Source organism: Ananas comosus, linkage group 1, assembly GCF_001540865.1.
Source record: "Ananas comosus cultivar F153 linkage group 1, ASM154086v1, whole genome shotgun sequence".
Lineage (NCBI taxonomy): Eukaryota > Viridiplantae > Streptophyta > Magnoliopsida > Poales > Bromeliaceae > Ananas > Ananas comosus.
The window spans coordinates 11,022,770-11,049,602 of record NC_033621.1 but is presented as its reverse complement, the minus strand read 5'-3'; the positions used below and the strand labels follow the sequence as shown (position 1 = coordinate 11,049,602).

The window sequence follows — 26,833 nt, the reverse complement described above, 5'->3', positions numbered from 1 at the left end:
TCTTTTAACAAAAGGTGAAACCTTTTCGATTGAACTCATCAAATTGTTAACTTAGGTGATTTATTAGGTTGTAATTGTCAGATTGTTTGCGCTAACCATTAATACCAAAAGCTCGAGCTGTTAAATACGCAACTAATTCACTTAATTAAGTGTATAGATACAGCGCCCACGGATCTCAATTATGACTCGACTCATCCAGCCTCACGCCACTTCGAATATGACTCGGCCTATCCAACCTCACGTCATTTCGAATGTGACTCGGCCTAAGCTACATAGCAGCATACTAATCCAACAGTAATTACCCGTATAATATCCGCCACTAATACGTCTATGTCTTACGTGGCTCCCCTGAGCACCACAAATTTACTTAAAAGTCGTAATTAGTTAGCCTAACTTCAATTCGGTTGGCCCTTCTTCTAGATAATACGCCACGTGGACCAATAGTAACGGTAGTCTAAGTCGTCACTTTGACTTTGACTCCGACTAGGCCGGAACAAAGATGACAAAGGTCCACTTTGTCCACGTCATCGACAAGTAGGCCCCACTCTCCGGTCGAACCTAACGGTTCCCGCACACGTCACACCTAAGGGGCCCCAGCATGACGTCAGAGACGTCCCCACAAAAAACTTCTATGCGTGGAACGATATCTGGACGCTCGCCTTTCGGTGAACGGTCAAGATTCGTTTCCGACGAACACAGAATATTTTATGCGACATCGCTTTTAGATCCGTGCCACGTTGGGAGCCCGTTAATTTCAGCCGTTCGATCAAGTTGCTGTTCGAAGCCATTGCACGTGGCGGATAAAATGCTCCATCCACTGTAGCGTTAATCACGACATGTGGGGCCCATCACAATTGTGGTGGGCCCCCGACAAAGATTCAAATTAATGAAGCTAAAATACGTGCTCACGGTGCGCCACATCATTCTGTGAACCGCTCTGATAATCCACCCAATCAGCGCCGTCCAATGAGTAAAAGGTTGCGGTGTACGTGATGAGGTGGTGCACCAGGTGTACGTAATAGATCATCTAGAAGCGAGGGCTTCGTCCTGTTGGAGTCCTACGAACTGAGCAAAATAAAATAAAATAAAATAAAAAATTGAAGTTGTCGGCGACGAGAGAGCTGAAAACGGCGCCACCCCCACTATAAAATCCTAACCCCAACCCTAACCCTAACCCTAATTCGGTTGAAGGAGACGATTCCGATCCTTAGAGCTTCTCCTATAGGGTTCACTAATGGCGCAGGGGGAGAAGAAGAGGAGGGGGTGGGAGGGGGTGACCTACAGAGCGTATCTCCGGCGACCGAGTTGCTTCAAGGTCGTCGACGGCTCGCCGGTCTCCGGCGGAGGCGGCGGAGGAGGAGGAGGCGAGGGGGAGAGGAGGATTCCGACGCCGCCGCATCTGGTGGTGATGGTGAATGGGATCGTCGGAAGGTGGGGTTCGAGATGGATCCATCCCTTTTCTGGTTCGATTCCTCCTTTTATGAAGAAATTAGGAGCTATACATCTTTCTCGTTTAGTGAATCATATGTTGTAGTGAAAATGTGGACCTCTCAACTAATTCCCTTTGATTTGGGCCCCTCCAGTTTGGATTGTTTCTGGTTTAAGTTATTTTCATGAATCAAATTACGATTTTGTTATAAATTTAGTTGTGATTATATAAATTTAACTGCTCTAAACACTTTTTCGCCCTGATGGAACTGCGAACATTTAATTTTGCTAATGGAGCAACAATCCCTAGTTCAACTTAGGAAAGAACGTAAGTCTAAATGATTAATGATTAAGCGGTGCAATCGGAAAAGAAAAAAGTTGAAGGATCTAAATGACGCCTTAGGACCATTTTAAATGGACCCCTCATTTTTTTTCCTTTTTCAATTGACGTGCCCTTTAATTTTGATTCTTTGATGAACAATTTTACTTAGCTAATTTGCAAATTTTGTTAAATTCAAACTGTTCTAATAACTTTAACCGATTTACTCCCTTTTCTGCAAAAACTGCAGATTTCTTTAGTAATTAATGGCTAAAACAAGTTGAGCCATTAACTTGATTCAACTAACAAAAAGGATTGAAAGGGCGCTATCAAAACGGGATAAATAAAGCTGAGGGAACTATTTCAAAATGTCCTGTAGTTGAAGGGCATCGGTACATTTTTACCTAGTTGTAATAAGAGTGTAAGTGGATCATCATTAGGAGATTTTTATCCAAATTGAACATATAGTATACTTAATTAGTTAGAATACTATAATAAACATTAGAAACCGTTTGAGGAATTTAGGAATATGTGGTGAGTTCCAATAGTGATCTCTTAGCATGTGTTATACTAGAAGAATTGGGAGCTCCTATGGATAATTTTGTAAATATCTTAGGTTGTTACTGCATTACTTTGTCTCTAAAGGGAAGTACTTTCCATGGAATCTGCTAGATTATGTTGTGGAGGGGCAACATTATGTTCTCCAAAATCTACTATTTAACTTCTTGGATTTGTACTTATTTATGTTCTTTTATATCAGCAGTAATGCATAGCTTCTTCTCAAAGATTTGGCTGCTTGAAAATTTCTGCAAAAGTGTTGTTTGAGTAGCTATTTGAATAAGCTCTTGTTGCTTTTCCCATATCTTTCCAACATCTTTCTTGTGCCAGCTACAAGTAAAAGCTTCCTGGAAGCTCAGTTACCTTTCTGCCGCACCTAGTTGCTGGACTTTTTGTTTGCTAAATGCTCGCTTGTGCTTCTTGAATGGAGAAGCTGTTTCCGAGGCCACACCAAAATAGAAACTAAGATTGGTACTTGTTATCTATACTTGATGCCAAAGTTTACTCTAACATTATTGAACATGATATTCTGAAATAGGAAAAGTAATTGTAACTGTCAAACTTGTCTGGCTAGAAATTTTCCTAAGCGATTGGCCTATTCCAGTGACAAGATGAACTTTTTTCCTTTTCCTTTTTTTTTTTTGAGGAAAAAGTGGAATGTAAAACTAGTTCTGTTGTCTATGAATTCTGATTGCCTGTATTGGTATTGGTGTGCCTTCATTAGTGTCATGAGCCTGCCTATCCACTATTAAATTTGATGTTCTTCTTTTTGATATTCTTCTTGGTATGCCTGCAGCGCTGCGGATTGGAAATTTGCTGCGAAAAAGTTTGTGAAGAAGTACCCCGAAGATGTTATTGTACATTGTAAGGTTCTAAACCTTTCATACTTCTCCATATAATTATCCTTCATGAAAATATTGAGTAACTGATCCTCTAAATTTAAAAGAGCTAAAAGAGCCTAGTTTCCTGTTATCTATGTAATTGAATGTTTGCCTCTCACTCGTTTTGTATTTAGAAACTCAAGGTGTTTGCATTATTACTCTTTTCTATCTTCTCTTAGCCATTCATCATTCGACATTCTTGTGGATTTATTCAGCTGTACTAGTAATGTGTATGATGACCTATTAAACGAAGAAACATTCCAGGAAGAGAGTCTAGCAGTAGTAGTTTTCTTTGAATGTAGTAGTTTGATGCCATTGTAGTCAAAATTACTAAGGATTGTTTGCATGTTGGAATAAGTTATCCAGTGATATCTTATTCAATATGAGGATTTTCTATTGTGATTGAAAGCTAGGAATGTTGTCAAAATGTCTGGAAGGGAGTAACATATTCAGCCTTCAAGTTATTTTTTCGGGAATAAAATAAATCACTTCATAGGTGAAATATGTTGTTCTACTAAATCATGGATGCCAAAGGTCTTTCAAGAGCAAAAATCAAACTCCCATCTTCCAATTACACGACACAAGCTGCATGCCAAATAAGTTCTCAACGGATGAGTTATCAACTATAAGTTATTTCGACATCTAAACAAGTCCTAAGGCTCATGATGTTTGGGTTGCATGTCGAAACTTTTGAAATCTTGTTCCCTAACATGTAAGAAATGTAGTAGGACTAACAATAATCACAAAACAATTATTAAGCAGCTGAATTATTCTTGATTCTGAAGGTATATACATTGATTGCTATTGCAATTGAAAATCAGCAATACTAGAAGGGAATTCATTAGATAACCGTAATGTCTTTAACTCGCAATGTGAGTCCATCTTTGATTCTTTACATGTTTCCCTTCTATATGTTTCTGGATGTTGCTATGCCTTCCCTTCTGCATCTACTTTCTTCCTTCCTTTGTATAATGAACACGTGCTATTTATTTTGATCTACAGGCAGTGAATGTAATTCTGCAACCCTGACTCTTGATGGTGTTGATATGATGGGAGAAAGATTAGCAGAGGAGGTAGACGTCACTGTATTCCACTTGCTAATAGAATGACATTATATTAGTCTAATATGATTTACACTTTATTTTGAGAAATCGCAGCTGTAGATAAACTTTTTTCTGAGAATGTTCAAATTTGGTTGAAAACAGAAAATAGAGCATGTCAAACCAATAAACACAAGTTGCCTTGATTTTATTATTTCTCTGTTCACTTTTGGTTTTAAAATAGCAAAATGTTCATTTTCCAATCCGGTTCAGTTCAAGACTATAACATGTCGGTTTTGTAGTAACACTACACGTGTGCTCCACATTAATGGAGCATTATAATTGTAAACATGAATTCTTATGAAAAGTCTCCATCCTGTTCTAACGATAATTTTCTCAAGAGATGTAGGATATTTTCCAAATGGTAAAAGGAAGAAACACACTATGTTTTATTTCTGAAATGCTTGTAGTTAATCATCTTTTAGATAAATTGGGAAGAGATTCCGTCTTCTGTGTTTGACTTGAATGTCAATGAAATTGTGAAAAAAAAACAAAGGGAAAAAAACGTTGAAGGCCTACATGAAAAGGAAAAAGAAAGTTCAACACTAATTTGTAAACTAAAGCAAACTAGGGTTATTTCGATGTACCCGATTTGGTCCATATTGTCATGTGGTCCAGCTCGGTTTTAACAATTATTAAATCAAAATTCTGCTTCGACTTGGAACGATATAAAACTGTGATCTTACAATTGTTAATCCCTCATCTTGGGTTGTGTTTCAAATGACTCAAAAGGTATTTTAATTTTGTTTATTTGATTACGCAAATCATTAGTGTAGCAAATAGATTCATCAACCTATATTAAATCTATAGGTTCTGCTACTTACTAAGTTTGTTTATTCAGGTAATATCTGTTGTCTCAAAAAGGCCTTGGCTTCAAAAAATTTCCTTTGTCGCACATTCACTAGGTGGCTTGATTGCAAGATATACCATTGCATTACTTTATGAGAAAGGCATCTCGAAGGAATCTTCTGAGGATAATGGGGAACTTAATACTAATATATCCCAAACTCAATCTGTGAATCAAAACTTGAAAGGCAACATTGCTGGATTGGAGCCCATGAACTTCATCACTTTTGCGACACCACACCTTGGTACGAGGTCTCACAAGCAGGTAATGTTGAAGAAAACACCTTTCTATTAAAAAAATTTTAATCTCAATGCCTCCTCGCCATGAGATAGCTGCACATATAGGTTGGTTTATTAGTAGGGTAATCTCTTGCGTGACATGAATACTTCTTATTGTTTTACTATTTATAGTTAACTTGTTCATATCATCTTCCCTGTGCATAAATAAGATTGGGCTTTCACGGCATGAATCCTTGTAAATTTGATTTATATAAGTTCTTTTTGTACTTTGCTTAAGCTGCTCCTTCATGATGTCCAATGAATTTCTCTCAACATATCCGAATGTCGTGGTTTCTTTGTGGTTATGTTAACATTGCATACGATCTTTCCCATGAGATTAACTTTGTCACGGCATGGTGATTCTTTCAAAGACCAATGGCAACAAAGCCAGTTGAGATCATAGTTTTAAATGGTGTATGGTGCTCTAGTGAAAGGGCTTCTGGAGTGGAGGCTTGATGCAACGAGCAAGTCACAAGGTGCAACGAGGGCATAAAGCGTCTGCCCAAGGCATATGAGATGCACATTGTTTACAAATTCGAAGAAAACGAAAAAATATTTATTAAAGAACTACATTAACTATTACAAATTCTCCTATTGATAGATTGAGTAGCATGACTATTGTGGGGTTCCGTGAATAGCTGGGACACTGAGGAAGATCCAAAAAGGCATTTTGGGAATCGATCTGATTCTATGCCTGTTCGTTCTGTTTGAAGAAAGTATTCTATTATCAAGACTCGCGCCGCAGTGTAATTGCTTATTAATATGAGTGTGAAATTTTGCTTGCAGATACCGCTACTTGGTGGCATCAATACATTGGAAAAGATGGCATTCCGGCTATCTTGGATTGCTCGGAAGAGCGGGAAGCATCTCTTTCTCAAGGACGGAAAAGATGGCAAGCCGCCTCTCCTTCTTCAAATGGTCACTGATTTTGGAGATCTTCGTTTCATGTACGGCTTCTTAGATAAGCTAGTTTGTCTCTTCCTCATTACCTTGATTCATGTCAAATCATATATTATTTTGCTTTCTTTTGTAGGTCCGCGTTGCAATCCTTCAAGCGCCATGTTGCTTACTCAAATGTGTGTGGTGATTGTATCCTTTGTTCTGATATTATGAAAAACTTCAATCATCAAAAAGATTCCATGTTACGTTCACAATCGATTAATTGTCGGGCTTAACTGGATTCAGTCGTTGTTGGCCGGAAAACATCTTCGATACGTCGGCAAAACGAGCTTCCGAAGGTAAAGCACCGAATTATCAACATTGTTCGAGTGCGGTGCGTGTATCTCATCTCAAGTTTTTCTCTCTAATGCAGCGCCAAAATTTTATAAAGGATGGCAAATATCCGCACATCGTCTACGTGGAGAAGCCGAAACCTGCTACTAACCAGCCAGATGATTTTTCAGACGCAATGATTTATCAGGCAAGAACTACAGCGGAAATGGAAGGTTTGAACATTTCCGAACAATTAGTTCCGAACTAGAATCACAGAACTGACTTTCTATTATCTCTTTGTAAAATCATCATTAACTGTAGAGGCTATGATCAGAGGTCTGAACCGAGTTCCGTGGGAAAGAGTCGATGTCAGCTTCAAGAAAAGCAAGCAAAGAATTTTCGCTCACAGCACTATTCAGGTTTCTCTCGCAGCGACTCGTACCAGTTTCCTCTTGTAGTTGTTGTGCACGTGAGGTATCATCTACCGCGACAGAATCTGCAGCGCGAGAATAACTTTCTCTGTACTTTTGTTTCTTTATTCCGTGCAGGTAAAGACGTACTTTTTGCATTCCGATGGCGCGGATGTGATCTTTCACATGATCGACCATTTTCTCTTGTGAGAACTAAGGAAGCGCGCAAATATTACCTGACTTGAGGTGTTCATCACATGTTTCGAGCTTCGGAATTTAACCGTTGGACACGAGGAGAGAGTTTTTCGCGAAGCTACCTCAGTGGTTACTCCATCCGACGACTTCGTAGCAGCGTGCGGTAAATATCCTACTTAAGATTTTTTCGTAAATTGATGATTATAAATGTATGTGTTAGGTTAATATGAGCATATTTTTTATTTTTGGTAATGTGGAGAGTGAGAGCATAGCAGGTCTCTGCAGTGTTGTTAAGTGCTCATTCTCCAATCAAATTATGTATATTGCTACGAAATATTATCTCTTGAATAAGCCAAGAGTTATATTTATAATTAGGATTATTACTTAGGCTAAAATGCATGTTTGGTCCTCAAACTATGACACCGGTGACACATTAGTCCTCAAACTTAAAGTTCCAATTAAGTTCAATAATCTACTTTAACAGTGATGTGACATGTTAATTATTGTCGCATTATCTATCACAATATTGGAATATCACTTTCATATTAGCGGCTCATTAATATTTAGTTTACTAAATTGAATTGTAGAACTTGATTATAGCAATTCTGAAAATTGTGAATTAGAAATTACAATAAATTGAAATTTGAAAACCAAATGCGAATTTTGGCCTTATAATTACTGTTACTAGACATGATTTGTGAACAAAATTTTAGTCAAATTCAACTTCGCTAATAAAAACATTTCTCATGTGAGTTGTATATACTCTCTCTCTCTCTCTCTTTTTCTTTTTGGAATTAAACTCCAATCCACATTAATTTTAAATTATTGTTGTTGCGTTAGGTTTGCATATATAAAATACTTGTGCCTATTTTTTACCACATAATTTATTATTGGAACACTTTTTAGGTATTGCTTTTTGTCGTTTATTATGAGAATTGTATTGAGCACGATTATTAAATTAATAAAAAAAATGAGCCACGTGAGGTTGAACATGAATTTTATTCAGGCTAAAATAGTAAAAAAAAAAAAAATCCAATAAATATTCACTTTTGCACATTACTCTTTGTGTTGGGATAAAATTTTTATTTTTTTCTTTAAAATTTAAAATCGTATACTTAACACGGCCGAGTAACTTACTAAAATATTTTTATTGTATTTTACAAGTTATGAAAATATATTAGAATCTTTTATTTTCCTCGAATTAACTAATTTTATGAAAGAGATTCTCTACTATTTACTAATTAATATTTTTTCACAACACACTATAATTTTAAATTTTGAGGTGGCAAAATATTAGCTTTTGAAATAATCGGGGATAGAATTGCAAAAAGAGATATTTATATAAAAAAAATTCTGCATTTTAGCTTTTTTATACTTAATTATCAAAATAATGTTTATGATTATAATTTATGGGCTCGTGAGTAAACTTTATAGAGGTTAACTATCGGATCGTTGGCGCTAACTAGTTATCCCAGAAGCTCAGAGATATGTTAGAAATACGCAACTAGTTCATGGGTTTCGATTTTGACTCGACATGATCAGCCTTATGTAATTTTGAACATGACTCGACTTAATTCGACCTCTCGTCATTTTGAACATGATTCGGTCCAATCTGATCTTTCGATACAGGACAAAATGCTGGTTTCTTTAAACCAGTAAATTACACCATTGGTCTCCAACATCTTCCAGATTTTTCATTCTAGTCCCCAGCCCTTCTTTTTTAAATTTTTTTTTTTTTTTTTGACAAGTTGTAGTTCTCTTCTTGATATTTGCCTTATCCCTGGTTCTTTGTTTGTTCTTCTCATTCTTATCCACTCTTTTCTTTTTTATTAATATAAATGATGTGTACCTTCATTTCCTTAAAATAAATAAATAAATATAAATTTATAAAATTTATCCGAACTATACACTATTTTAAATTTACTGTTCAATCTATCAAAATTTTACTATTCAACTTTTCATTTTGTTTGATTTGAGTCGGTCAAACTTTGACTTTAAATTTGAATGTATTATTTATTTTTATAGATTCAGTTAATATATTTTATACAATTCTTGTAACTATAAATTCAATAAAGTATGAAATTAATTTAAATTTTGAAGCCAAAGTATTGTCGACCAATTCAGAGTAAACAATTTGGAATATTGAGTATTAAAATTAAATTAAAATCAAAATTTTAAAAAGTAAGGTAATCAATTCAAAATGGTTCATACTTCAGATAAATTGTATATATTTTTATAAATATACTGATACATGTAATGAACCTTCTTCATAGAGCTTCTTTTTTTTTTTTTTATTTCACTTTTAACAAGCCTGTTGGTATATTTTCTTGGTGCTTTTTCTTATTTATTCCTTGACTACTGATCAAAATTTTCAAAATTATTCAGAAATTATCAAAATATTTTTTTTAAACCCCAAATCCAATTAGAAAATCATAGGGGGTATCAGGATATTTGAAGAAATTTTTGAAAATCAATAAAAATATTTTAATCAATCAGAAATATATTAGATATTTTTAAAATTTTAAAAGATATACCAGATATTATCTCTATTTTTTCTTTTTCAATTCATATAGGCTTTTTTTAATTGAAATTTTGAGCAAGCAAGTAGGTATATTTCTTTTTCAATCCATAATTAAGAATATTTGGTTCTCCACTTTCTAAACTTTTTTTAAAATATTCTCACAATTTTAGGTGAAATAGTGATAAAATGTACTTTTTTGTTTTTTATTTTTTGGGTACCTATCTCTAAACCATATTCTTTTTTGGCCATTTATGTACCTATAAAAGGGACAGTGTGGAGGGACCCAATGTACCTGAAATTAACCTTGATAATAATATAAATAGACATAGCCTCAAACATACATTAATGAGACACAAAATATTATCTCTTGATAGAGATTTGATGATAGCAAACTCACAATACAAAACAATTAAGGAAGATTTTGTCATTGGGTTGTAAGATCCTAATCATAGATTAAAAACAATATGGAAAAATATTTGTTGCCAAGAATTTAAGTATCTTGACATGAAATCGTGGCGAAAACTTACTTGTACTGTACGACACAGTGTATGCTGTGCCGATGCGTGCCGGTCAAAAAAAATATTTATGTGGTGATTTCACGATCAAATCTTTAGCACTTTATTGAGTTTATTATTGACTAATTTCAAAACAAATAGAGTTTTGAGCTGTGCCATTGGTACAAAGGGTTGTATTGTATCAGTATCTTATTAGTACAATACGACACGGTAGGCACGGTCCGTATCGATTAGCGCTTAAACTCTAACTTTCTGTCTTTAGAGATGCTGATATGTTGGTTTTATATATTATTGATGTATTGATAAATACACATAAGATAATAGCTGCTTAGCTCACTATTTGTTACTTGAATCGCGGCTCATAAGGTCTAGAGCTACAAATGGGCGAATCCAGAGGCGAGAGAGGTTTCCCACCTCCCATTTATTTGGTAACTTATCGGGTTTTCATAGGCTTGGGATGGATTAATTTGCATCCTATTTTTTTGGCTCCCACTTATCGCTCTATTCGAAGCAGATTGAGCTAAGAGCAGATTTCTGGTGGCGGGTGGTTCCCGCCTCTCATTTCATTTATTTTCTTCGCAGATCGGGACTGTTTCGAGACAGATTATATTTTTTTATATTTTTTTTGTTTTTACTTACCGTCTCATTCAAGACGGATGAGAGTGGGAGCTCCACCAGTCGGAATCCATTTGCATCCCTAATAAGGTCAGGGTACGATGACTGCGTATGTGATTTTAATTAAAAAAACTAGCATGTTGGAAGTGTCCAAAGAGATGGACAGATAGAAAGAGAGATGTGAAATATTTGAAATAATCATATATCTTTAAATCAAATATAAAATAACACATCAATAATTTATAACATTGGTATTTTAGGAGACATGTAGTGTTGTTCCTATCTAGATATAGGCCAAAGAGCTACAGTGAAAATTATTGAACCAAAAAAATTTTAAAAAAAAAGGTTGAGATCCTAATCATACTAAAAACATGTGTGGGTCAAAAGTGGTACAATGAAAATTATTGAATAAAAAATATTAAGTTGAGATCCCAATCACACATAAAAACAAAAGGGGAAAGTTTTGGGTCCCTTGAATGGATAAATTCTATTTTTTAAATCACAATTATTTCACAAAGATAGATACATGCATGATCTTTTCTTTACACCATTTCAATAGAGAATTACCATATTACCCTCCATTAACTCTCCATCATTTCATATCATATGAGCTTAATTACCCTCTACTGCACTGTACTTTAGTATTATTTTTATTTAATGTATTATATTTTTTTTTAAAAAAATAACACTATTATATTTTTATATTTTATAAAGTTTTATATTTTAAATTTATTTTTATTTTGCTACTTATACTAATTTATTTTCATAAATATCACTAAACTATTTATTTTTTGATCTTGCCAATCTCTATGTTATTATTAACAAATCTATTATTATAGATGAAATTTACCAATTTTGTTAAGAGACATTGATTAGATAGTAGAAAATGTATAAAACAAACCTCCATGATAAATTTATTAAAATTTTATATTAAGTTGTTTTTATTTATTTTTGTTATTTTTGTGCCAAAATGGGTTTAATATATGCTTTGTCACTTTTAACCACTAATTTTTTAATAATTTTTATATAAAATTATAAATTTATTGCTTATACTGTAGGAATGAAAAGTTTCTATTAAGTTATTTTAAATTATTTTTATTATTTTTATGGCAAAATGAGTTTAATATATGTTTCGCCACTTTTAACGAGTAATTTATTAATAGTTTTTATATAAAAAAATTATAGATTTATTATTTACAGTGTAGGAATTAAAAAAATAGTTGAGTAGTATGTTTGAAAAAAAAAAAAGATTTTATATTGTAGAAAGTGAAAAGATATATGCAAAGGAAATAGGATTGATTCATTCATATTGTTACATGGAAACACACTTTGCATTTTTGAAGTGAATCCACAAAACTAATAAAATATTTTCATATAATATATATGTTTATATGAAACAACCGCTATTTTTTACAAACTTAAATTATCAGAGAACAATATTTATATATTTTATATTCAACACTCCCACTCATTTTTAATAAACTCAAGACATGTGTTAAATTAAATAAGAGAAAATTAAATAACGTTAGGAGTTTGACAGGATTTGAACTGAAGACTTATTGTTTCGATACCATATTAAAAAATGCGAAACAATCTTGGTATTGTAAAAACTAAAGCTTGTAGAATGTAATATTTTTATATTTCTATATTTAATAATATGGATAATGTGTTAATGATCTCTTTAAGCAAGATTTTATAATCAAATTTTCACATATATGGGCCAAAAAGGTACAATAAAGTATTATTGAATAACAATGCGAAGTTGAGGTGGCTTTTGGTTCTAGATGTAAAAAAGCAAGTACTCTTTGGCTTGTACATATAAATATTTTTTTATTAGAAAGAAGACAAAAATTTGGATAAGTAATTCTCCCTGAATCAGTGATGAGTGTTTGTGCTTTCTCCCTACCTCTAATAATATCTCCACTATTTTGCAAATAATTAAAATAATTAAAACAAATTTAATTTAGTTCTAACATAATTGTTAATTAGATTTTGAATATGTTTTAAATTTAAATCATGAAATTGTATGCTGGGTAATACCATTTATTGAACATCTAACTAATTTTTTTTTAAGAATAGATATTTTTTTTTTCTATTGTTTATTTCTTTATGTGATTGTTAAATATAAACAAGCTGCTGAATAAGGATTAATTTTAAAAAACAGTTGGACAAATCCTTGGAAAAAATATAAAAATTAATTTTCAGATGCTTCAAATAGTATAGATCATGTTCAACAGTGCCGATCGTTGATTTGAAGACTCGGTTATCAAAAATAAATAAATAGTAATAAAACTTGTTTGCTACTAATAGTATCCAGCTCAACTCTCTCTCTCTCTCTCTCTCTCTATATATATATATATATAGAGAGAGAGAGAGAGAGAGAGAGAGTGAGAGAGAGAGAGAGAGTTGAGCTAGAATGCTATCGATAGCAAATGGGCTCCGTTGCCACCTATTTGTTTTCGATAATGGAGCCTCCAAATCAACGATCGGCACCGTTGAATATGATCTATACCACTTGAAGTATTTAGAAATCAATTTTTATATATTTTCGATATTGTTCTCTTATCCATTGAGTGGACACAAAAATAAACGGCTGAAAATGAATATTCTTTAAAAAATGATGATAGGAGTCTTGTAATCAAGATCAAGAGTATAGATCTTGTTTTAAATAGTTTAAAAAATTTTCTAACAAAAGCTCAATTGATTTGGATATCTTTACGCCGTTAAACAAGAAACGCCTCATATCGACCATTAAAATTACAAATTTTGAAACTCTTTGATCATTAGGCAAATGATGTAAAAAAATTTGAAATTTAATTTCGAAATACTTCAAGTGGTATAGATTATGTTCAACAGTACCGATCGTCGATTTGGAGACTCTATCATCGAAAACAAATGGGTGGCAACGGAGCCCGTTTGCTATCGATAGTATTCTAGCTCAACTCTATATATATATATATATAAAGAGAGAGAGAGAGAGAGAGAGAGAGAGAGAGAGAGAGAGAGAGAGTTGGACTGGGCTACTATTAGGAGCAAAATTTCATTGTTGCTACCAATTTTTTAGCCTTTGGATCAACTCTTTTCATTATTTCTAACCATTGGATTAAATACTATAACCCAGTGAGGACCACTCAACCCTAGGGGGACCACTCAACTCTAACCGACTAATATCATCCTGACCCTATAATTTTTCATCCAAGTATTAAAAACTTGATAGCAAAAAAAACGTTTTACTATTAATAGTATTCCAGCCTAATTCTATATATATATATATATATATATATATATATATAGTAATGTGAAGCCAAATAAATGAGGCACCACATGTTTGTCTCTGTTTATCCATCCTCTCATATATCCTAATAATTTCTAATGCCCTTATCTCATATGGAAACTACCTTCTTACGCTGACCCTTTCTTTACTTATTTAATCCTCATATACTTCTGGAATGTTGCGCATTATATGGTAACACATTCTCTCTCTCTCCCCCATGCAAAAAAATTCCATAAATAACTCCAATTAAAAGTTAATGTATTGAGAAAAATAATTCAATGTATTAGTTGAATGGTAATTATTATTCTAGGCAAAGAGAACTAATAAGAAACTGCCATATTTGTTTCAGTAATTTTTTTTTTTTTTTTTGTAAACTAGTAAGTGAGCAAAGTATTTTATTCAGTGTATTCATATATGGAAAGATATGACCAAATAAATTAATTTAGAAAACACTTGGGATAGTTATGTGGTTTACGATTCTTTTATTACACTATCATATTGATTTTAATTGTATCATTTAAATATTTTGTAATTTTTATTTTTGTTTATAGTTAAATTCGCCATGTGCCGCGCATATGCGCTAGAGATGTCCCAAAAGAGTCGATAAAAATAGCATGAAATTCCTTGCGGCATAATTCTGATCGTTCTTGCTAGATGCTTAACGGCGAAAACGCGACAATTAACAATATTTGTGCAGCTAGCACATGACTGTTTTAAAGAAAAAATTAATAAAGGGTATAATAGAGAATAAGAATAGAAACGCAAGGTCCTTTAATTTGAGTGATGTAATTAAAACTTACAGATACTAAAATAAAAAAAACAAGTTTATTTTTCCTCTAATTTTTAAAAATTTATATTTTGTCCGCTTAAAATTTTAAGTTCATTACTTATTCTCGCGTTCTTCAACGTTCCGTCGCTATCCTGTTTATTTTTTATAATTTATATTAAAAATATCATTTAAAATAATAAAAATATATTAAAAAATTTAGGCTAAATTATAGAAAATCTCTCTGTAATAACCCACCTTTTCACTTTTGCCCCCTGACATTTAGAAACCTACACTTTGCCCTCTTGTGAAATAAAAAATATTCATAGGGGGGTTACGGTGTGTAAAATGACCATTTTGCCCCTCGCCATTTTCGTCTTCTTCCTCATCTTCCTCAGCTACTCTTTCGATCGGCCGCGATTCCTACCTCAATCGGCCGCGATTTCTCTCCATTTCCTTCTCCCTTTTTCCTCCTGCACCTTCGCCGCCCCTCGATTTTGGCGACAGTAGGAAGGAAACCGAGGTGGGTGTTGATGGAGAGGTAGGCAAAAGCAACGAAGGCGAATGCGAAGGCAAGGCGGCGGACGACGGCGAAGGGAATGTGGGCGAGGGCGAGGCAGTGGAGGACGGCGAGGCGGCGGCGAGGTGGCGAGCCGGAGAGAGGCGAAGCAACAGAGAAGAGGGCGGAGGGATATTTTCGGCATAAAAAAATATTTTATAATAGAATCCTAACGGAACCCTAACGGTAGGGGGTGAAGTGTATATTTTTTATTTTACAAGGGGGCAAAGTGTAAGTTTTTAAATGTCAGGAGAGAAAAGTGAAAAAGCGAATTATTATAAGAGAATTTTCTATAATTTAACCAAAAATTTTAAAAAAAATTAAAAGGATAGTTCAACCACTTCGCTCTCTTCAGTAACACCCTAACCCTAAAAATATTAATAAAATAAATAATACCACGCTATTAATATTAAATTCCGGCCCAACTCTGCACGTACGTGTACCCCAAAACGTTTCCAATTTATGTTCATCATCTTCCATATATATATATATATATATATACATAATATATATATATACACATACACAAACAAGTAGAGCCTCCCTCCTCCCCCAACACAAACACAAACCATGGAAACCACCACCACCAACACCAACAATGCAGCAACAACGACGACAACAACGACAACAACCAAGCGGTTCGTCGCATACATTCTCTTCGCATCCTCCGTCGCCGTCGCTGCGGCCGCCTTCTTCTTCTTCTCCTCCTCCGGCAATGCAAATCAATCCCACCACCGCCGCCGCCGTATCTTCTTCTCCGCCACCTCCTCTCCTCGCCGTGTTTGGCCGGTAATTAAGCAGTAGTAGTTGTAGCAATGGCTCCATTGGAGGAATTGGGTGGTGCACCCAGGTTTTGATTTGATTTGATTTGTTGTATTTGCGTGTTTTGTTTGCAGGGGTTGGAGGCGAATTGGCAGAGCGCGGTGGCGACGGTGGTGGGGTTCCTGGGGTCGGCGTTCGGCACCGTCGGCGGCGTCGGCGGCGGCGGCGTCTTCGTCCCCCTCCTCAACCTCGTCGTCGGATTCGACACCAAATCCGCCGCCGCACTCTCCAAATGTAAGCAACAACCTTTTTTTTTTTTTTTTTTTGCTTATTTTTTCCTGATTTTTTGGGATTTTTTTGATCCGTTTAGGGTTAATTAAGTACGTCGTAAAGCGCATTAGGGTTAAGAGCAAGCGAGAGAGAGAGAGAGAGAGAGAGAAATTACCGACCTTTTTTTGGACGGTTTGATTTTTAGCTGTTTAGCCCTTCACTTTTCTCTAAATTATTATTATATAATTTTCGGCTCGAACTTTTAAATTTTGATAATTTAAAGTTTGGTATTTTTTAATTGGTTGTGACTGGATGACGATGCCTTGCTGATGCGATGAGGATACCGTCCCCACCACCGAGATATTTTGAATTGTACTGCAGAATTTAATTGTGATAATTTAAAAAATTCGAGTCAGAACAAGAACAGATTAAAGTTTGAGGACTAAAAGTTTTAAATTTGGACTATAATCCCTCCCCTAATATTTTATAAAATACAAATTAAATTTTAGAATTTAAAAAAAAATTGATGTGACCTCAGGGTCTTTTGTACTGATACCATAATAACTTGGTAAATTAAATTAGTAATTTTCGGGCCTTTTCACAAAATCCACGTGTATTCATAGTCCAGGTATTTTTGTTTATACAATAAAATTGCAGTAGCAAGTAGCAACCAACGGACTGCAGCTTTTGCGACAGTAATTTTTATAGCATAAAAGAAATTTAATTATGATAATTTAAAAAGTTCGAGTGAGAACTACGACAAATTAAAGTTTGAGTATCAAAACATACGATTATTCATAGTTTGAGGACTAAAAGTTTAATTTAGCCTTGACTTTTTAAATTTGAACTATAATCCCTCCCCTAGGATTTATAAAATACAAATTAAATTTTAGTACTCAAAAGAATTGATGTGACCTCAGGATCTTTTGTACTGATACCATGATAACTTGGTAAATTAAATTAGTAAATTTTTTGTTGCAGTAGCAACCAATGGCGACTGCTGCGTCTGTGACAGTAATTTTTATAGCATAAAAAAAAAAGAAGATTGAGAGCGCTTTTAAATGGTACTTTCCGTGACCGTATTACCGAACTAGGCTTTAATAGCTCTGTATTGGAATTGATATCATCACTTACATACTCATAAGGATCACAGAAGAGATCGATGGATTGACGAATGTGATTAATCTTAACTATTTTAGATCGATGGATTGACGAATGTGATTGATCTTAACTATTTTTTTTAAGGTATGATTATGGGCGCTTCGACGTCGTCGGTGTGGTACAATCTGCAGGTGTCTCACCCAACAAAGGAGGTGCCCATCATAGACTACAATCTGGCACTGCTGTTTCAGCCCATGCTCATGCTGGGCATCACCATTGGTGTTGAGCTCAGTGTTGTTTTCCCTTTCTGGTTGATCACTGTCCTCATCATTATCCTCTTCTTAGGTAATTAAATCACAAAGTTTTGATCAGTTGCTGTAGTAGTTAGTTCGACATTGCGATTGAACTCCTGTACGTTTCACTTAAACACTTTACTTCGTGATCTTTCTCAACCATGAGTTTTGAATAGTTACTGTATTAGTTCGACACTGCGATTGAACTTTTGTACTTTTTACTTAAACACTCTACTTCTTGACCTTTTTTTGACCATAAGTTTTGAATAGTTGCTGTATTAGTTGGACACTGCGATTGAGCTCATGTACTTTTAACTCAAACACTCTATTTCCTGATCTTTTTTCAACCGTAAGTTTTGAATAGTTACTGTATTAGTTCGACACTGCGACTGAACTTTTGTACTTCTTACTTAAACACTCTACTTCTTGATCTTTTTTCAACCATAAGTTTTGAATAGTTACTGTATTAGTTCGATACTGTGACTGAGCTCATGTACTTATTAACTTTAACACTTTACTTCCTGATCTTTTTCAACCATAAGTTTTGAATAGTTACTCTATTAGTTCGACGCTGCGACTGAACTAATGTAATTTTTTACTTAAACACTTTACTTCCCGATCTTTGTAAACTACTAGATTTGAATAGTTGCTTTGTTAATTCGACACTACGATTGAACTTTTGTACTTTTTTACTTATACACTTACTTTATTTCTTGATCCTTTTTCAACCATAAGTTTTGAATAGTTACTGTATTAGTTCCATACTGCGACTGAACTCACGTACTTTTAACTTTAACACTTTACTTCCTGATCAATTCCGACCACAAGTTTTGAATAGTTACTGTGTTAGTTCGACACTGCGACTGAACTCCTACACTTTTTACTTAAACACTTTACTTTCTGATCTTTCTCATACGTCGTAGCTCCATATGCGACAACTAATTAAAAGAACTAACTTTCCTATAAAGTGATTTTTCTGGCCCAAGGATTATTTTGCAGGAGAAGGTGTCAAATGATCGTTCCAACGAAGTGAACTTGTAACATGCGTAAACGTTTATGAAGTAAAGTGTTTAAATAAAAAGACGCCAGGATCGACTTACAAATTCTACATTTTGCCCTTTTACGACATGCGTACCATTTTGTTAGATTGGTTTTAGTGATTCTGTTACGAATTATGGACAGGTACTTCGTCTCGGTCCTTCTTCAGGGGAATCCAGATGTGGAAGCAAGAAACCATACTCAAGGTTGTTTAAAACTTCCTTTTCCGGTGTCGTAAACTCTCTTTTTTAAAGTTCTTCTTTTTCGTAATTTCCTTTTACTTTGATATCAATTGTTTCATGAACTACTAAGGATCAAGAGTTTATTCGATTACGCTGGAGCTTCTTAAAAAATGCTGTTCAAGGAGCTATTTGAAAAGGCTCAAATTGCTTTTTCTTTATAAAATAATAAGCAGAAACGCAAACCTAGAGCCTTTGTTGTTGTGATCTAGAAGTCCTTTCTGTTTTTTTTCTTTTGTCTTTTCAATCATTTCAAAATCATTAGATTTCGAAAAGTTTGAATTCTACTGCACTTGTAGAGAAGCTATTCCAAAAATCTGACCCCAACAGGCACTAATTATTCTGCAAATGCATATTAGAAAGAGATATTGGTATTAAAGACAAGTGATTTGCGGCTTCACTAATTTTAAATCGCGCACATACGAAATGCAGATGGAGACAGAAAAGCGAGAAGCGCAAACAAATTCCCGCAATAATGATGGTAAATGGAAAAAAAAAAAAACAGAATAACATTTTGTAGTGTATGTTCTTTCTCATTTGTTGCTTTATTTGGTACCCATTAAATATTCTTTTGTTTGTGATCCAGTTATTATTGATTCAGAATATGAGCCTCTTCTTCCTCAGACAGAGGAGAAATCCAAACTTGTAAGTACATAAGAGTATCCTACAAATAGCGTTACTATTATTGAAGTATATGAAATAATTGTTATTCTTCGAAAGATCAAGCTTTCAGAGAATGATATTTCTAATATTTATATTCAAAACTTCTCAAAAAGTTCAAGACCAAGGATTTAAGTGCCGTGGCACGAGATCGTGCCGGAAACTTGCCGGTATGGTACGGCACCATGCCGAGCAGTGCCAATCAAAAAAAATTCTTGTGTGCCGATACATAATAGCATGAAATATTTATTTTCTTTAGTAACAAAATATTTTAATTATTTATTATGTCTTTTTATCACATTTTTAAACTTTATTGAAAAAATTACTTATTAATTTAAAGAATAGAGGGTTTTGAGTTGTGCCATCGGCACGGGATCTGTATTGTGCCGGTATATTATTAGCACGGTGGATATGGCCCGTGCCAACGGGCACATAAAATCTTGTTCAAGACATTGACTTAATAAGGGCCGAGCTCAAACTCGAGACTTGTTCTGATATCATGTTAAATTGTGTAAGATAATCGTTGTTCTTCAAAAGCTTAAACCTGCTTCATCATTTTGTGTTGTGATCATCATTGTGATGTTGTTTTTTTTATTTCCCAAGGAAGCACTTTTGTTCAACATAAGGTGGAAGGGAATCCTTATCCTTATGCTGGTTTGGTCTTCCTTTCTTGTACTCCAAATCCTAAAGGCATGTGATTAGTAACCTCTCTCTCTCTCTCTCTCTCTCTCTCTCTACATATCTAGTTGTTTCTGTCTCTAGTGTTTGGCATTTATTGGTTCTTATGATGGTGTAAGATGCTAAAATTGGTTCAATGGGGTTGCAGAATGGGTCAGAAACATGTAGCATCTTCTACTGGGCAATAAATATCTTGCAGGTGCTCATCTTTCTCTTTTCCTTTTTATGTTTGTTTATGTAACATGAGCATGCCTAACTCTCACATGGGCAATTTTGGCATTGCATGGCACAGATAGATTAGGATACAGTTGATTTGATATGGCTTAAATATTTTATTAATCAGAAAATTGGTATTGAGACATTCGAATCCACAATCTGCGTGTTAGAAACCAAAATTTTCAGAACACCGATAAATTTTAATTTCTCTTTATCTATAGATTACATTGACATAAAATGATCGGCGTACATTGAAGAAAATTCTCGCATCTATTGAAAAATGAGCGCTTCGTAGATTCCGATCGCGGCGAGTGTGTTCGCGTGGGAAGCGGTGAAGCTGTGGCGGGAGAGCCGGGCACGACGCACGTGCGGAAACATGGAGCGTGTTTGCGAGGCTTCCATCGACTGGACTGCGCCGCAGCTGCTCTTCTGCGCCCTCTGCGGCCTCCTAGGTGGCACCGTTGGCGGCCTCCTCGGCTCCGGCGGCGGCTTCATTCTCGGCCCTCTCCTCCTCGAGATCGGCGTGATCCCTCAGGTACGTACTATGGATTAGTACTTATTCCTTTCTGTACTTTTCGCTTAAACACTTGAATAACGCTCATGAATTACATTGCGTGTAAAGTTAGTGACCGTCACAAAGTGATGGATAAATGTTGAAAATGAAGAAAAGAAGTGAAAAATTCAAATCAAAACTCACTGATTACAATGTCAAATCACCTTTTATCTCTTCGATAGTACAGTAAAATTCTTGTCCTACAGCAAATCCTAAATTAATTGAACTAATGGACTTAAAAGTCTCTTTCAATCTTTTTCATAAGTGTACCCACATTTTGATTCTTCTTTGATCCCTCCTTGTGCCTATTTTCACATATGGGCCCTAAAATTCAATGTACTACTGTACTTTTTACAGTAGATATTGGCATCCACTACCTTTCTTTTTGTTTTTAAATAACATAGGCTCTAAAATGTAGGGGTAATTTATACTTTTGATTCTCCAACTACTAGGCATGTAACATTCTGATCTGTAAACTGTAATTCATTATAATTTTTAGTTCAAAGTTTCTAAATTATTACAATCAGATTAGTTAAATAAAGATCGATGTATCGCTGATGTGAAAGTGATGTGATATCTTAATTATTACCACATCATCAATCACAACGCTACTATATTACTTTCACATTAATGACATATCAACGAAATGAATTGCAGACTTGATTGCAACAGTTTAGAAAGTTTGAACAATAAATTGCAACAAACTGAAGTTTGAGGACCCCTAAAATATTTGATAATTAACTTACATAACATTATCATAATGATGAATAGATTGCTGATGTATGCAAAGGGGTCATCAGTTCTATTTTTGCATGTTAGTGGTGGTTTGGTTTTTGGTATTTTGGATGTGTTCAAGATGCTAAAAAAAAGTGGCCCTGTTCTTTCTCATGACACATTAACTGGTGGAGACTTACTAGGGTAGGTACCTTCCTATTTTAACCACATGTTGAGACTAAGGGCTTTTATTTCCAATTTTCCACAAAGAAAATCACAAGAGAGTGATCTCTCTTAATGGGGCCCCATTCATGTGATCACTGATCACCAGTTGAGATGCTCACAAGTTATTACTCTGAATCTCCCCCAGTTAGAACCAGATATGTTCCTTGGATTGTTGTTGCTGAAAAAGTTGTTAGCGATTTTTGAAAAAGCTCGGACAATATTTCTGCAGAAAGTTTAGTCGTCTAGCTCTGCCAAACAAACGCTAATCATTCTAACCAGTCATGTATCTTGTTAGAGTCTCTTAAGGTTTTAACTAAGATTCTGAGTATCGCCAATTAGGACAAATTTGATAAAGACTATGTCAGTGCTTCTTTTAATAACATTACTCAGACCACACTTTTGCAAGAGCTTCAGCCGTCCAACTGGGAACCTTAATTGTTCTAGTTATATATGATTTCATATTTCATTATATTCGAATTCTTAATCATTTTTTTGGGGCTAAAAATATGAATTACCTCACTCAATATATCACTTGTCGCACTTAACCCCTAAAATAAAAAACGAATATATGCACTTAGCTCTCCTAGATAGATTAGAAATATGCAACAGGGGGTTACAGTGTTAAAATTAATATTATTAAAAATAAATATTTGACAGAATAAGAGTGTCAAACTAACAGAAATTTGTACAAAATCCATCATTATAAATTTGTACTTTTTTTTTTTTTGGGTGCTAGGTTGCAAGTGCCACAGCAACATTTGTGATGATGTTCTCCTCATCCCTCTCAGTGGTGGAGTTCTACTTCCTCAAGAGATTCCCCATCCCTTATGGTACTCCCCTTCCACATAGGGCTGGCATTCGGAGGCCAGTTCGTGTTCGGCTCGAAATGAGCTCGAGATTGATCCCTCGTTCACTCAATGAGCCGAACGTTGGCTGGAGTTTTGAGTTTGAAATCTTAACGAGTCGAACACGAGCTTGGGTTAGCTCACACTGTGTTCGACTCGAATATAGTTCAGATATATATATATATATATATATATATATATATATATAATATATATATAGAGAGAGAGAGAGAGAGAGAGAGAGAAGAGAGAGAGAGAGAGAGAGAGAGAGAGAGGAGACTAGGCTGGTAACTATCGACAGCATAGAGGGCATTTGTGGCTATCAAGATTTGTTTTCCAAATGATGTGGCTTCCAAATCGACGATCGGCTCTGTTAGACTTGATCTACACTATTGAAAGTATTTGAAAACTAAAATTCATAATTTTTCGGTATCATTTATCTATCAAACAAATGGTCTAAAAATGAACGGTTGAAAATAAAAATCTTATAAAAAATGATGATAAAAGACTTGAATTTAAGATCAGAGGTACTGATCTTACTCTAAATAGTAAAACGAATTTTCTATAAAAATTTTATCGGATTTGGATTGTTTTACGCCGTTAAATTCACAAACGCATCACATCGACCATTAAAATTATCAATTTTGAGACCTTTTGATCACTAGCCAAATGATGTCGAAAAATTATGAAATTTAGTTTCCAAATACTTTGAATAGTGTAGATCAAGTCTAACGGAGCCGATCGTCGATTTGGAAGCCACATCATTAAAAACAACTTGGTAGCACGGAGGCCTTCGTGCTACCAATTGTATACCAGCCTAGCTCTCTCTCTCTCTCTCTCTCTCTCTCTCTCTATATATATATATATAGATTAATATTTTTTAAATTTGCTTTCAACTTTTCACTCGGTAGTAGGACTGACAATCTAACTTGACGCTCTCTTTTTCCTGCAGCTTTATATCTCATCTCAGTCTCGGTTATGGCCGGCTTCTGGGGCCAGTACTTCGTCAGGAAGCTAGTGAAGTTCCTCAAGCGGGCATCGATCATCGTATTCATTCTCTCCTCCGTCATCTTCGCGAGTGCACTAACAATGGGTAGATCGAAAACCCGCAAATAACAAACATTCAATAGCAGTATTCGATATATCTGAAATTCTAATTTTAACTATGTTTAGGTGTCGTGGGAACCGCGAAGACGATATCGATGATCGAACATCGCGAATACATGGGGTTTCTGAACTTCTGCGAGAACTAAACAGAGGTGGAATCAACGATTTCGTATTTTACGGTTTCTTGCGTAGGGTTAGCGCCTCGCTAACCCGCGAAATATTTACTCATTATTGTAGCAATAATGTGTTCAACATTCATGAACTTTTATATCAGGGATTATTTCTTTTTGTTTGGCTCAGGAGTAGTGAGCATTTGGGATTAAGCCTATCTAAGAAACTTTTTATGATTTTTAAATCTTTTTTAATCATTTGAAAACAAATATAAAAGTATAAGAGGTCTCTTCGATTGACACCCTTTTTATTTTCCGATAAATAAGCGTCAGTTTATGAGTAAAGTTAGAATACTTTTGAACCCTTCTGGCGAAGGGTTATCTGAATCACAACATGATCTAAACTATTCGAACTTTATAAAGCTTAAATTTCGTGATGTTTAGTCTCAAATTTATCTTATATTAGTCATTAAAAATAGTCTGATTTTCATACCACTATAATCGCAAGCAAGTGAAGTAAAAAACATTATAAAATTTGGAACTTAAAAGTTCAAGTTTAACGGTATCGATTATCGATTTGAATACCGTACTTAAGTATTTATTTTACAATAATGTTTCCTTGTTAAAACTAAATATATAATAAATAGAAAATGGAGTATAAATGGATTAGAGAGTTTGTGATGTGATCAACCCTTTCTGTCCTAAAATGTGATCTCGCTTTCCAAATAGGGATGCAAACGGAGCGGGTCGGGACAAATTCGAAGCGGGTTGAAATTTATCCTATTTTTTGCTTTGACTTGCCATTTCATTCGAAGCGGGACGAGGCAGAAGCGGATTCAAAATGGATTCTTTTTTTTTTGTTATTTTTTATTCCCACTTACCACCCTACTAAGGGGCGGATCGGGGCGGGATCTCCACAAATCCGAATCCATTTGCATCACTACATCGGAATTAGGGGTGGCAATCCAGCTCGTCGTTCGCGAGTCAGCTCGTGTTCGGCTCGAAGTAAGCTCGAGATCGAATCGCTCGTTTAATAAACGAGCTAAGTATGAGCTGATATTTCAGGCCTCGTTAATAAACGAGCGCGAACACGAGCTAACGGCAGCTCCTCTGTGTTCGGCTTGATAACAGCTCGAATACATATATTTATTATATAATAATTAATATTATATATGTATATAATATAAAATTTTTATTAATCGATTTTTAGCCGCACTATCATATAAGGTCCAACTCAATTATAAAATGATTTATTTATATGTAAAATTTTGATCATTAGATCAAAATATAACGGATAAGATCTTATAAATTTATTTCCTATATATATATTTTTTAATTTTTTTAAATTTTTATTCATAAGCGAGCTCGTATTCGGCTCATGTTCAGCTCGTTAATAAACAAGCCGAACACGAGCCGAATTTTTCGACTCAATATTTTAACGAGCTAGCTCGTGTAACACGAGCCGGCCCCAGCTAGTTCGTGTTCGGCTCGTTGACACCCCTAATCGGAATGGAAGAGGTAAGAAGAGGTAAAAATGTATGGTGACCCCCCCAACTATTCGCGATTCTAAAACTAACGCCCCTGAACTACAACTTTTTCGATTGAGAGCTCCTCAATTTTGAATTTTTGAAATCGAGTAATTTTAGCAAAATAAATTGAAAAATTTTATAAAATGAATTGATAACTCCATCAAATTTTATAGTTTAAACTACATTATTATAGCAATAAAACTAGTTCAATTAATTGCTAAAAGCTAACTGAGCTATGAAATCCATTAAAATTTTTTAACACAATTAATCAAAGAAATCAATGTTCTATGTGGAAAAAAAAATTAATAACAATACCAAAAGGCTCTAACCTATGTGGTTGTGAACTTTTACCCTTTTTTTTTTTTTCACTTTGGCTCTAATTTTTTAAAAAAAACTATTAGGGATCTAACTTTTATATTTTGTTTCACCAATATTTTTATTAATTTTGACAAACATTGACCACGTCAACTCCGATTAAGCCCCGTTTAATCATGTAGATCACAGTTATAATTTGGCAGATCCTGATCCATCTCAGTACTAATTTTTTTAAATTTCTTAAAGAGTTTGGTTACATGTCTGACTCGATGATGATGATGTCAGATACTTCAAAAGAGTTAGTAGACGGCGTGTGCGAGTCAAGATGGTTTTGTAGGCATCGTACTTTGACACTGAGGATGGTGAGAATGAACTTGACATAACTGGCGTGCGCATACAGGAGAAGAGGTTAGGAACCAATACTGTAATTAATTCTAAGCTACCGTCTGGTTCGGGATTAAAAAAAAATCAGTTATTCCAGGAATAGGATTAAGTTTAGAGTTAAGGTGGGGTTAAAGTATTTTTGTGTTTGGTTGGAGGTTAGAGTTAAGCCAGGATAGTGAAAAATAGTGTTTGGTTGGAGTAGGTGGAATAAGAAGAATAGTGAATTATTATGAATAAAAAATAGTATTTGGTTGGGGTTTAGTGGGGTTAGGTGGGGTTAGCTAATCCGGAATAACCCATTTGAGGTGAGGTTAGC

General features: G+C 34.6%; 2 protein-coding genes across 4 annotated transcripts; both read left to right on the top strand.

The window, feature by feature from the left end:
• LOC109706697 (putative lipase ROG1) lies at positions 1,192-7,623 on the top strand. Of its 3 annotated transcripts, none has more exons than XM_020227656.1 (10): positions 1,208-1,431; positions 3,102-3,169; positions 4,189-4,259; positions 5,128-5,397; positions 6,198-6,358; positions 6,445-6,500; positions 6,597-6,649; positions 6,724-6,856; positions 6,945-7,042; positions 7,172-7,623. In XM_020227656.1, exons 1-10 carry the CDS (start codon positions 1,235-1,237, stop codon positions 7,241-7,243), a joined length of 1,179 nt encoding a protein of 392 aa, XP_020083245.1. In that variant the 5' UTR covers positions 1,208-1,234; the 3' UTR covers positions 7,244-7,623. The 3 variants fall into 3 exon arrangements, with proteins under 3 accessions (XP_020083254.1, XP_020083245.1, XP_020083261.1); XM_020227672.1 differs by having other exon boundaries at positions 1,339-1,463; XM_020227665.1 differs by lacking the exon at positions 7,172-7,623 and having other exon boundaries at positions 1,192-1,431; positions 6,724-6,831; positions 6,945-7,036.
• On the top strand, positions 16,043-24,534 carry LOC109709158. The gene is made up of 12 exons (XM_020231238.1): positions 16,043-16,267; positions 16,375-16,534; positions 17,756-17,956; positions 19,087-19,148; positions 19,614-19,662; positions 19,768-19,826; positions 20,445-20,531; positions 20,668-20,718; positions 21,031-21,270; positions 22,964-23,057; positions 24,025-24,165; positions 24,246-24,534. Exons 1-12 carry the CDS (start codon positions 16,049-16,051, stop codon positions 24,323-24,325), a joined length of 1,443 nt encoding a protein of 480 aa, XP_020086827.1. The 5' UTR covers positions 16,043-16,048; the 3' UTR covers positions 24,326-24,534.